Raw genomic sequence first — 13,412 nt, forward strand, 5'->3', positions numbered from 1 at the left:
GCAAACTTGTATTTATAGCATTGGTATCTTTAGTAGAAGCTTTTGAAAAAGTGATGAGAATACTCTCTTCGAAATTCAGAAGGTAGTAGGGACAAAATACAGGGAGTGAATGGTTTTTTAAAATGTGTACAGAAACCAGACTGCAGTTCTGAGTCTTACAGGGCATGAAAGGGAAGCTGTGATCGAGTAGGGAGTAGAATCCAAGCCACTGAAATTAAATTCTTTTAGGGAAAATGAGGAGAGAGAGTGTGAGAAATGAAGATGTTAGAAATGGGATTGGAGTATAAAAGCAGAATGAGAGAATAATATGTTGTAACATGTCAAGAGAAATGGAAGAATACCAAAATGAAGACAGGCCAATGCTGAAGGCAGGAGGGAGACCTAGAGCAAGATAGACTCAGTAAAGAAGAGTTTTAAGAAAAAGGAATCTGGACTGGAACAAAACAGTTTCAGAAGAACAACAGTGGAAGGAGAGAGGAAGGGGAGAAATACGATAGATGTCCCAATGCGGCCTGATGCTGGATAAAGGGGAAACCAAGACAAATGATTTCCTGCTAATGGTTAGAGTTCTTATTCCTGCTGTATTTATTAGCTTTTCTCATGAGTATAGTTTCTCATCTACCTTTAGTTTTCTATTAATTTCTCTTCCTTCTGTTAATTTTTGAAAGTAATTGTCCAAGGAAGTTTTATTTTAATTCTTACTTTTATTTTTCAGTGTGGAAACAAACTTCATCAGTCCACCTGTTATTGTGAAGCTTATTAAATCACTCTTGGCAACCAAAACAATTGAAGAGTTCAGATGCTCTAATCAGGTATGTGCAATAAACATTTTCTCTTCTAATTCACTGTTCAGGATTTGGTGTTACAACAAATTTTAATTAGTAAATTTATGTAGCTGCTGGATTTCATTATAAATATTTTAGGGTATCCAAAAGTTACAGAAATATGAATCTTTTGCGGCACAACTTTTTAAAGTACAAACTGAAATACCTGTAGGGCTCTTGTCATACTTGCTTCTTGTGTCAGTGTGGCAAGTGACTGTATGATGAGTGGTTTAGTTAGTTATTAGTGAGCATGTTTCTATTGTAATGTTTCCACAAGTTTGCAGGGGTTGAGTTGAAAGAGCAATTTGTCTATTCCATTTGGAACTTGGGAAAATTGTTGCAGAAAGACACCAAAAATTGCACCGAGCTTTTGCAGAAGACAGTTTATGTCAAACACAGACTTAAACACTGGCATAAGCATTCTAAAAATGGGCAAAAATTGAGTGATGATGACCACTATTCTGGTCAACTGTCATTTTTCATCAGACCATAAAATGTTCAGAAAGTGATGATTCTGCAAGATGGTAGACAGACCATTTGGGAACTATGCTAAACTTTGGAAGTAGTTTTGGTACACTTGAACGTTCTGTCAGAATAACTGAACATCAGAAGAATTATGCCAGTTTGTAACACAATAGTTTCAATATGATCTGAAGCAGCATCACTTGTAGGTCTGCAGGAACATAAACACAAACACTTGTTTCAAGATGATCCAGACTTCCTTTCAAAGGCTGCCCATGGCAACAGAAGTTGGATTTATGGCATGACCCTGAAACGAAGTATCAGTTCCATCACTATGTTAGTCTCATTCTTCACCTCAGCCAAAAAATCTTTAAAACTCAAGACTAAGGTTTTTTAAATACTGCCAGAGCTCGTGAAAATTTTATCCCTCCTAGTTAGATGGTCAATAAAAGTTCTATCCTCATCTTTTAAGACGTTTGAGGAAGGAAATGAGAAGAAAAGTCCACAAAAGTGGAATTCAGATAACTGCAATAACTGCCTATTCCGACTTGGCACTGCAGGATGAGACACTGCCTTCATTAATCAGAAATCAAGTTAAAGGGGCGAAGTTTTGAAGCAGTGGAGATGCAAATGGAATGGCAGAGGGTGCTAAACACCATAAGACATCCAGGATGCAATTCAAAAGTGGCAGAAGTTTTCAGATTGTATTTTCTCCCAGGACTACTACTTTGAAGGTGGTGGTGCAGTATATGAACTAGAGAAAGAGTGTTAATTTTGATATATATCAGGAACTTTTGGATACAACATAATATCAAATTAGTATGTGGAAGTCGGGTACAGTGCAGGTATGATATAAGTGAAGGACAGCTTGATAAGGTGAACTTGCACTTTATTGAACAAATACATAGACAGATAACGACACACAACTTTACAACATGGACACTAAGGTCAAACTGAAATATCTAGTCAAGTCACAGATATTGCACTGACAGTCCATCAGCCGTGTATCTCGTAGTGGGTGTCCTCCACAAGTAACCCATTACCCTGTTAATTGTTTATCTCAGTTTTATATTAGATAGGGAAGTTATGTCCTGTTATGTAATAAGACTTAATTTTTAAAAGTATGTGTACAGTATACAAATTATAATGTAAAATCCTTTACTACTCCATTGTAATATTAACATGAAACTTACAATATTTTTGTTTCTCCTCACTCACACCCACATCAATAGGAGTCTAAGTTGAAGAAAGTATGCAGTGATCCTATAAGAAAGTTCAACAATAAATAATACACAACAATTATGGTGATGTCAAACAGAGAATGTATTGTGAATTGTGACAACGTGTATTACGACAGATTGTTACTCACAACATAGTGGAGCCATTGAGCACCAGACAGGTGTATCGAAAAGCCCGTTGGCATAGATAGGGGGAAGGAGTGAGGGGGGGGGGGGAGAGGGAGGGAGAGAGAGAGGGGGGGGAGAGAGAGAGAGAGAGAGAGGGGGGGGGAAGGGTGGGGAGGGGGGTCATATTTTGCATAACTGTCAGCCACTGTGGCTGGTTTTTAACAGATTCAGCAGTCAGCAGTCGCAGGTTGATTTTTTTTAATCATATTTGTCCTCATATCAGTTTATAGAAAGTGTGTGTTATGCAATTACAGTTTGAAAAATCAGCTAGAGACCACTACTTGCTTCAAAGTGTCTTGGACATGCGGTTGGCTGGATTGGTCATTGTAGAACAAATTTTCAATGGCATTACACAAAATCATCAGATTACTCCTGCTGACCGATGTCCTGAGCTTGAGAATGTGGTATGTAATTATGTCTCTGCTGCCTCCACTCCAGACTGAACCACAGTGGTGAGCGTGGCTCGTTTCTGGGTGGATCTCAGTCTGTGCTTCACATTTGCACTGCTGTGTGTTCTGACCTCACTGCCTTTGGAGCAGCATCTGTGCTAGGTTCCACCACTGGCTGAACTGAAACCCATTTTCCTTGTGGATTATGTTATTTTTTTCTGAATTCTGATAGCCCCTGTGTATACGAAGTCCCAAAAAATGGATGAGAGTTCCAAAATTTTTCTATCTTCATATCTCATTTTACAGTTTGACATTGTGCAATGATCAGGAGTTGTTCATGTTGTTTGCTGCTTAGAAGGGAGCGTGGGGGAGGGAGAGACAGCAGGTATGTACATCGAGCCCTCTATGTGGAGATGCCAGTCTTCACAGGTACCGTGAAGATAATGGCCCATTACATTATCAAAAATTCCTTCAACAACCGATCCATCTGTCTGCATGCTACACACACTTTCAAGTGTATTTCACCAGGAAACCAATACACACATATAAATGTCCTGTACATTTAAGTAAACCTACTCGATGTTGGAGGTATGACCCCCTAAACTGTGTAGGGGAGAGACAAGGAAAATTGAGTACATTGTTTGTCACCTTCTCTTTACAAACATCAACCTTCGCTGCAACCAGTTATTATTGGGACTGACACTGGCAAATGTTTTTGTGATTTTGAAACTGAAACCATGGGTCGGTCATCACAGGTGTTTGGACAAACATTTTGTAATTGATAAGTATCTTTTGTGGCATTTCTTAAGAGACCGTAATATTGTAATGTGGTGCTAGGCAAACTTACTCTCTTGCAGAGGTCGCAGGTGCTGGGCAACAAGATAGAGATGGACATAACGGGCCTGGTGGAGCAGAACCCGACACTTCTGCGGCTCGGCCTCCACCTGGAGTACAATGACGCACGCCACCGCGTTGCAGCTCACCTCCAGAGGAACATCGACAGGAGTAAGTGTCCAGGTTAAATTGTATGGCTCTCGCAGTTAACTTCCTTTAGCTGTTGCGTGTGTTTATTCAGTACTGTAATGCAGTTTCCAGGTGTGGCAGCAACTACATTGCAGAAACTCATATTTCAGCAGATACGAGAGAGTTGGTATCCAGTGTTTGCTGCCAGAGTGTTTGAATTGCAGTGTTAGTTTTATTTTGTGTGAAACAAATATACAGTGTGTTTGAGGAGTCGTCATATCCCAGTACAGTACAGGGTACGTTGCAGTACTTACATATAAATGGATCTGTATGGACACCATTTGAATTGTGCTTCAAAAGCGCTCTTAGTCTTTCGTGTAGTTTCTCATTACTATTGCACTGACATAGCCATGTGGGACTTAGTAATTTTCATAATGAACTGTCTAGCACGCTAAAGTCTGAGAGTTGTGGTGGCCATTCTAGTGGGGTTAGAGTTGTTGCTAAATTACGCACAATCCAGTGGCTTCAGAATTGTACATTAAGGAACTCGCACACATGAGTAGCAAAGTATGCTGGAGCTCTATCCTCTTGTAACCACACACAATCTCTGTCCAAATAAGTAGTACCATTAATGTACCCTTTATTATAGAGAGGGGGAAGGGGGGGGGGATAGTCCAGGCAGTTTTCGTGGTGACGTCCCACCCGTATCATAATGTGGGGCAGGTACCTACCCAATTCATGCAAATAATGGGAATTTGATTTAGACCATAAAATCACATCCCTCGTGTGTGCAATATATCACATGTGTCAGAAAATAACTTTTTTGAGAGAGAGACACAGTGTGTGGAAAAACAACGCACAACAGGCTGCAACTCTTTTCAGTGTCATCATGAGATAACCCATTCACAAACATCAGAGTAAATGTTTCCGTTTCAAAATCTTTACTAATGTGGTTGTTTACTACAGTATTCGAAGCTTAGCTGCTTTTTTTATGAATGCATTTTCTTGGCACCTCACTTGATCGAGCAATGGTACTGGGACTTCTCAGACACACTGGTACAATAAATATGAAAGTCAGAAATGAATTTTATTGACTTTTAAGACAGAAAAGGAGGATGCTAGAATGGGACGCCTTTCTGCCTTGCTCCAATTGCAACTGCTTCGGCAGTGGTATGAAAGTGTTTCTTTTATGTATATGAAATGGCCTTCGTTCAGCAACCAGCCAGTACAGAGTGCTCCAAAATTGTACTTATCTTCCTTATCACGAAAGATCGTTAGCATTTTGTTGGCTTTGTTCAAAACATGAATAGTAAACTATCATCTTTATTTGTATTTGCACCGTATTCCTCTTGTCACTTCTTCCTACAGGATCTTGTTAAATCTGTATCAGTGGTGCAGCACAACATCCTCCCTAATCTAAGGTTCAGATAAAAAATTGATGAATCAAAATAAAGAATCTGTATTAACATGAATTATACCTATGGAGTGGGAAGTTTTGTTGACTTGTGTTGCCGTAGTCAGACTTTAAAGTAAGTGATGAAATGGTTAAAAGAAAAGAGGAAGGAAGGCCTTGCAGTGTTTGAACTGCAGAACACATTAATGCAGTAAGGCATTCATTTTAGCAGTGTTCAAATAGATCTGCTCTAAAAGATGCTAGAGCTCTTCAATTATGCGATCGGAGTGTGCATCGAAGTTTGCAATAGGAGTTGCATATGTGTCTGTACGAGAAGAGTGCTGATCGACAATTGTTTAAGTGATTTCCACAGTTGTGTGAAGTCATATGCATCTGTGAAGATGCTGTGGTGATGAGCACAATGATTGGCACGTACTTAGCGGTACGCATTCGTCGAAATTGCCGATTTCGGAGTGGACAGAACCCTCGTGAACTTAATGTAAAACAACTGTGTAATAGTTGTGTTACTGTTACTGTATGGTGTACAATTAGAAGATTTGGGATAATTGGTCCTTACTTTTTGGGGCGGATGGTGCTACTGTGGCAGTAAAGTTTCAGTGATATGCTCACACGATCAGTACTTCTTTTGCATCCAGACTCAATGCGCTGCAGAGTAACACAGTATGGTTAGAGGCAAATGTTCCCCTGCTGATTAATTTCTTCACATCACGACGACTCTCGGTGAGTACGATCACCAGACATTAAAAGCTGTGCGCCCCCTCCTTCCCACTCTTTCCCCTGTGGCCAGGCACCTTAAGGCTGAGATGTTCAAATACAGCTGAGGACTTTGCCAGCCTGAGAGATGCAGTGCAGGGAGACATTGATCTTATTCCTCAAGAAATGCTTGTTAGAATGGTGTGGAATTTGACATGTTGCTTTCAGCAGTGCATTGATGGTGGAGGACATCACTTGTGTGATGCTTTGCTTCAAAATTCCCACTGTGTGAATACCATTCAAGTTTGTATAGTTTAGTATTTTGATATATTTGTTTTTTATTTCAACTCAAATTAAGGAGGATGTTTTGCCGCACACTGCAGAGTTTATGGTTAGATTTCTGGACACCGTACTACAAGAGTGTTCTTAGTATGTTGTTGGTGTAAACCTACTCTCGTGACCTATCAGTATGGTGGACAAGTTATTTCTCTTTGAGTCAATAGAGTGCGTTTGGATGGGAGATGATAGTAAGAGCATCACATTTGTCAGGCATTATTCTTGTGCAGGTCCACTGTTAGGAATAAGATTGTGAAGTGGAAATGCCATGGAAACACTTGAGATGGTCCTTGTGCCAGTTGGCTTAATAGATAACTTATTGGCATCCAAACTCGTAAGCATACTATACTAAACAATCAAAAGATAATTTTCCATGTTGGCTGTTGCACGAGATTTTAGTCACAGCTGAGGTATGGCAGCCAGCAAAAGACTGATACATCAAAAGGCAACTGAAGTAAGATTTTTTAACTGTGAGGGATAACTATAAAGTTTTAGTTATCACATAAAAAATAAAGACACATAATTAAGTTTTTGTTGTTTGCAAGTACAGGCCTTGTACACCTTGAAATCCCCACACCATTGAAACGTAGCATACCACTAGGGGAAGCAGAACAAAATGTAATACCGTGCAGTAATTTGTGGAGCAGAGGGTTCCAGCAGTGTCAGGCCACCCACATGACTTCTTTTGGTGTAGTGGTCAGTCTGACAAAGCTGCATTTCCACTGAGGTGCAAAGAGATTACTCCATGATATTCCATTTTGTTTTGTCTCCTCTGGCAACAAGCTGCAGTACCGTGGCACGAGGAATTTTGATGTGTGCCAGAGCTGTGGAAGCGTGTAGATTAATTATGTATCTTTATTTTTTTGAGGTTATAAATAAAACTTTTGAACTACCCACTGTAGTCTGTCAATAAAGGTGACTGACCCAAAGAACTGATGTTACCAGTTAGGATGATACGAACTGTCCTGTCATTGGTCTCAGGGACAGTGAAGTAAGATTTTATGAAGTGGCAATAGTATGGGCGTGTGTAGACCTGGTGAACATTTGACGAACACTATTTCCCCTAGTAAAATCTTCTACTTCTTACAGCCACATGCACGTCAAGTGGTTAAATTGCCACAAGTTTTCAGCCAAGTACTCCTTGGCTGTAACTGACTGCCTTGTTGTCTATGGTCTGGTCCTTACAACAGTGGATAATCCTGTAGTATGCAATCACCAAAAAGTATGACACAAAATGCAGAGTAATGTAACAACCATCAGATTGGGAATAACTGAGCATAGTGATGGCGTGCTACTCTCCTGTTGGTTTCAGTGAACCCATATATAAGGTGCATATTCACCAGTTATACATCAGTAAACCTATCTGTACTGCTGTATCACTGTTAGTGTAAAACTAACACTGCCAGAAAAGCAAAGCTGGTGACAGACTTGAGTGGTACCGAATGCAAAGTTGAGGATGAAGAGTGAAGTGAGCATTGCTATTGTCAAAAACAGGTACCACAAGTGAACAGAACAAGTTGAGCACGTATCAGTCAACGTATTTCGTGCTGCATAGATATTTTGAGTGTAGTACGGACACAAAGGTAAACTATGTAAGAAATTAAACAAAAAGGAAATTGCTCTTATTGAGCCACCAGAGGGCACAGGTTCCTTATATCAGTGTACTCAGAAAATGACCTCCAAAATTTTGTTGATGGAGTTTGAGTGCTTTACGCTGTGAATATAAGAATTGGGGGACCAGACTTCCATTCAGTATATTCTGATAGTTAAATAACCACCCCTTCATTTTGTGCTTGGCTGGTTGCTACAAATTGAAATGAAAATATTTTCTAAAAATTGTGTGACTTACTAATCTTTGACTTTAATTACTTTTCCTCTTGCAGTCATGATGCTTCACAAATACATAATTTAAATGAAAATTTTGTTATTTAATTCTTGTATTTAAATTGCTTTTCATTTAAGGTAACTGTTCTCTTCCACGAGACTTAATTTAGCTGTCTGAAGAGCCTAGTGGTCCACTGGTGGTTTTGATGCAAAATTTATTAACCCCGACAGCATTTGTTTTGGCAAGATAAGAATGACAACATCTGATGTCGCAAGAGTGCAATGAAGTCCATAAATATCTCATTATGTTTCCTGCTATAGCACATCTTGAGAAACTGGTTGCAAGCAAATTGACAAAGGGGGGGAGGAGAACAAATACTAGTTTTCTTGCTTTTGGAATTCCGCACAATTTTTATGCTTTATATTTTGAGGGAATCCTGCTGTGGTCAGTCATTCACAAACAGAATATTGCTACCTGCATTCTAGAAAAGATTCTTGACTTTTGTGCAGTGCAATTCTGGATGTGTATGTGATGTTTACTGGGTCAGAACATTATAGCTTATCTTTTTAGCATTTGGGTTTTATGTTGTGTTAAGTTTGTAAATTGTTTACACATGGTGTACAAATATGGAAATGTGCAGATTTCACCAACATTGCAATGGCAAAAATTTGTAAGAATGTAGTGAATTATTAGACATCTACGGGAGATGCTTTACAATGTTAAGAGTTTTCATATTATCTTTGTGTTATCAGTGTCCTGTCACTGGTATCTCGTACTGATTTCATGAAATGATTAGATTTCCATAATTTTTTATAGAAAGTTGTCTGTACTCCTTTTCTTTGTACAGGAATGCACTCTCAAGAATTCTAAGTCAACATAGTCATCTCATAGTTCAGAATAGCATTTTATTCTACTAGCAGCAGGTGAACTGAAAATTTCTGTGGTTTAGTTTAGTCAGGTTTAGTTTTTACAGTTTTGTGTACAACATCTGACTAACAACTGGTCTATACAGTGTGCACGACTGTCCAAGCACAGTTTGTCTTGTTTTTGAGGACTTGTGGCATGGGTCTAGATCAGTAACATCATTTAGCTGGCCATTAGAAGCAAGTGTTAAACATATAGAAGAGTGCTTTTGAAATTGAATTTTTGTACCAATAGAAGCTTTTGAGCCTGTGTGATTGATGGCAAGCAGTGAGCAATGGGATTCTCAGAGGAATGAGGTAACAAGCAGTTGTAGGATTGAGACAGAAATGATAAATTGGAGTTTTTGATACAGCTAATACACAGATTATGCCATAAGTTCAAAAACAACATGATGAAAGCCTAAGTGAAGTAAGTTTAAAGTTCAAGTAGTTATTCCCTTGCAGGTACATGAATATTTGGAAATATGCAATTCAGACCACTTGTAACACATGTGTTTCCACAGATTCTTAGTATCTGATTATACCAAGCATTATTGGTCATTTTGGCATACATTATAATCATGCAGCAAACACGCTTTGCACTCTTTATTTAGGAAAGTGAAATTGCTTTTAAGATCACTAGTGTCATGCAAACAATTAGTCTCTGTTTTAATTAACATAGATTACTTTCTTTCCTTCAGGAACATGGACACCACATGGAAAAAGTGCTGGGTGCAGATTAGTTTACTCGAAAATTTTCTCACTGCCATTATATTTAAGTTACCTACAAGGTTGCAATTTCATTTAAAAGATAAAATGATTTTATCTATACTTTCTGTCTGTAGGGACTGTGTCTTCTCTTTAGCTCTGTGTAAATTTCGCTTGTAATGTATTAAAGGATGCCACTTGTAACATGTTAAAGGAACTTCAGATCATCGAGGAGCTTTGAGCTTTGAGCTGTGGGTGTAAATGTCTTTGTCAATTTATGCTTCCACTGCTTTGCAGGCTTACTTTTCTGATGCAGTCAACATCTGCAAGTGTTGAATTTTGTGGTAGTCTGATGTTTGAGTAAAACTATCTGTGCATTGCCTTAAATATTAAATTCATGTATTGTCATTTCTCATTTCTACAGTTAACACAGTGGTCAAATTTTTTGTCACTGGCAAAGACTATTGAAGTGATAATTTGAACATTATTTAATATGCCTCAAATAGTTTACATTCTTAGCAAAGTTTGGTTAAAATTTGATACTGAACGTTTCATAAATTTAATGGAGTTCTAATTATGCAGATGTTTTATTTTTACTATTACTTTACTTTAATTGTGCATGGAGGGGAAATGAAAAATCCACAATGTTTTAGTAGAAAAATGGATACATGGGAATACTCGTCTAATTATAAATACGGATCTGTATTACTGAGACTCTTGGAAGCTGTCAGTGGAACTGCTGAACTTACGCAATATTTTGAAATCATCTGCTCATTATTCTCTATGATGTTGGCTGCTACAAAAAGGACATTTTATGGTACAGTTTATGTAATGAAAAAAACAAATGGAGCTCACTGGCATCAGAGCAGTCAAAATAACTAAAACAAAAATGGGGCCATCTTGAGATTTTTACCAAATGCTAACCCTGTCTGAAGTTAAGCAGTTGCTACATCAGATTATTGCGAACATTCAGCAGTACCACCAAAATTTTACACCATGTCTGAGTATGCTATAAATCGTATATTTTGAAATAAATTAGGTGAGTTTTATTCCCAGATAACTTCATTTCATAAGGAGAGACCACTGTGTGAACTGAAACAGGAATGTGCTCATCTTTGCGATCAATCTTTTCAAAAGTTAGTTAGTAGTAACAGCTTATTAAAAATTCTAGGCCTCTAATTTTCGCATTGCTTATTTTTTTATTTATTTATTACACTAAAAGTGTGGAATTAATTTGTTCTGAATACTTCCTAATTATAATTAAGGTGGTGTATAACTTTTTTTGGTGCTTCCTGACATCACAGTTATGTGGAGAATTCAGAAACTAGCAAATAAGTAGTAGTATCAATAAACTTAACATAGCAAAAACACTATTTTCCTAAAAAAAATGCTAATAATCCATTGTAGATATAGATTTCATGCTTCAAATGCTTTCCTTAAGCTTACAGTGACACATGACTAGACAATGCTGAGGCACTTTTAGATTACTTGAAATACTTTACTGAAATGCCTTAGGTAATGTAAGTCTCAGACGGTTAATCACTTTGTAAACAATTTTCAAGCAAAGTATTTTTGTAACCATAGTCACAGAATTTATCTTAGGAAATTAATATGCGACCTGGCTGTTATGGTGCACACAGCCAGCACTGTTCCTTGACAGTAAGTGATAACTGATAGAGGCCATCCCACTTTTGTGGCATCTTTATATGTGCCACTACTCAGTATGCAAAATGCGTAACGTGTTCTACTGCGTTGCACATGCGGACCTTATAGACTGGTGGTCCTCTTTCATTTCCTGTGTACTTCATAGCTCAGTGTCTGGAAACCATCAGTTTCCCAAAGCAGTAAAATGTGGTTCTCGGGAAATCTTGAAAAATTGACTTTGAAGATATCCAAGCTCTGTTAAGTACAAAACATTTCTGCAGTTGTAATGGATCCATCCTTACCCAAGTGCTTAATGTTGTAACTGCCCAGTTGGAAGGGCAGTGGCTCTCGCCAAATGCAATATTTTTTTTTTACTTTAATTCAAATATTGCAATATAATTTTTATTTTTAATTGCAGTTTACATGAAAATGCGAATACTCATAATAAATTAAAATTTGGTACAAAAACTTGAAATATCTTATTGATAATACAGACATTATTAATAATACTGCTCAGTTATTTTATCATTAATATGTTACATTGTATTTTAGCCTATTAATTGGAGTTTACAAGTTATTTTTATTGGAAGTCTTGCATAAGGAAAAGGACGGAAATGTTGGTCGAAAGAGAGTAGATGTTGCTCACTATTTGCATTTCACAGTTACTTTCAGATTGGTGAAACTGTAGTACAGTTAAATATTGTTATTTATAAATATAGTAAATAAGTATAATTATCATCTGAGGTGCGAAATCTGTCGACGAATCTGTTACCCTCAATTCTTGTGTGATCGGTGATTAAAAAATAGAAAGACATTAAAATATTTAAAAATTATGATTCAACATTTGTTGATTAACATGTCAGTTTGATGACAGAATTCAAATTAAAGTAGAAAATACTGGACAAATCAGAGTTGGACTCGCACTTGGAGGGTTCCATACCAACTTAATTGTGTGTATAGGTGTCAGGTATTCTGCTTGATATCAGGATTATTCTTGCACGATATTTAGACAGCGTGACTACTTACCTTCATTTTCTACTGGAAACTGCTTGTCGATTGGAATGGGTCCATTATTTATACCTGTGGTCGTGCTGCTCTGTGGTCAGTTCCAGGTGTAACATGTATAGTCTGCTCCTGCTAGAAAAATCCTTAGGTGTTTCCTCTCCATCGGTCCTGTGCACCCATATCTGTCATAGGCATAGACTGTCAGTGGAATGAGCAGTTCTTAAAGGACCTGCAATACTAGTGCCAGCATGGCACAATAGTTGGGTGGCCTTTATGCATGTCACTGCTAGATGCTAAAGACATCCGTTTTCACAGTGGGAGGGGCGTTAACTTCATTGTAGCTCAGTCAGCTACCACGAAACAGTTGTAAATTATGTACACAAATCTCTCCCTGGGAATTATTCCAACTATTACAGAAAATTGGATCAAAGTCCTTGCAGTAGTTCCTGAGATTCTTGATGGATGATGAATGCAATTTGTTTGTAATGGCAAGAAATAGTTTTTATATTATATAATTAGAAATTAACAATTTTCTGGGTTTTTCAGGTACTTGTACTGTGAAATCTGGTCTCTTGCCAAATTTCATGAGTCTACATTAACGGGAAATGCGATTAGTGATAACTTGCCATATTTTTTGATTGACTTAGACCAAGGGATTGTAGATCTTAGTATATGACATAAATTTCAGTTTGATGCCTCTAGCCATTTCTGAGAAAAAGGGCCAATAATAGACAGATAGACAGACGCCAAAGTGAATTTATAAGGGTTCCATTTTTTTATTGGTTAAGGTATGAAATGCTAAAACCAAGTTGCATCCAGCAAGAATCAAACCAGTGATCTA

The 13,412-nt window shown here is 37.8% G+C and overlaps 1 protein-coding gene across 6 annotated transcripts in view; it reads left to right on the forward strand.

Moving 5' to 3' along the window:
• LOC126109781 (tropomodulin) overlaps positions 1 to 13,412 on the forward strand; it is a 418,101-nt gene that overhangs the window by 384,560 nt on the left and 20,129 nt on the right. For all 6 annotated transcript variants that reach the window (XR_007523727.1, XR_007523728.1, XM_049914839.1 and 3 more), the window contains exons 7-8: positions 716 to 812; positions 3,939 to 4,086. Coding sequence is in view for 4 of the 6 variants with exons in the window: in XM_049914839.1 (XP_049770796.1) it covers positions 716 to 812; positions 3,939 to 4,086 (245 nt within the window). In the remaining 2 variants the exon portion in view is untranslated. The remainder of the gene's footprint in view (positions 1 to 715; positions 813 to 3,938; positions 4,087 to 13,412) is intronic.

The sequence above is a fragment of the Schistocerca cancellata genome, chromosome 12 (genome assembly GCF_023864275.1).
Source record: "Schistocerca cancellata isolate TAMUIC-IGC-003103 chromosome 12, iqSchCanc2.1, whole genome shotgun sequence".
NCBI lineage: Eukaryota > Metazoa > Arthropoda > Insecta > Orthoptera > Acrididae > Schistocerca > Schistocerca cancellata.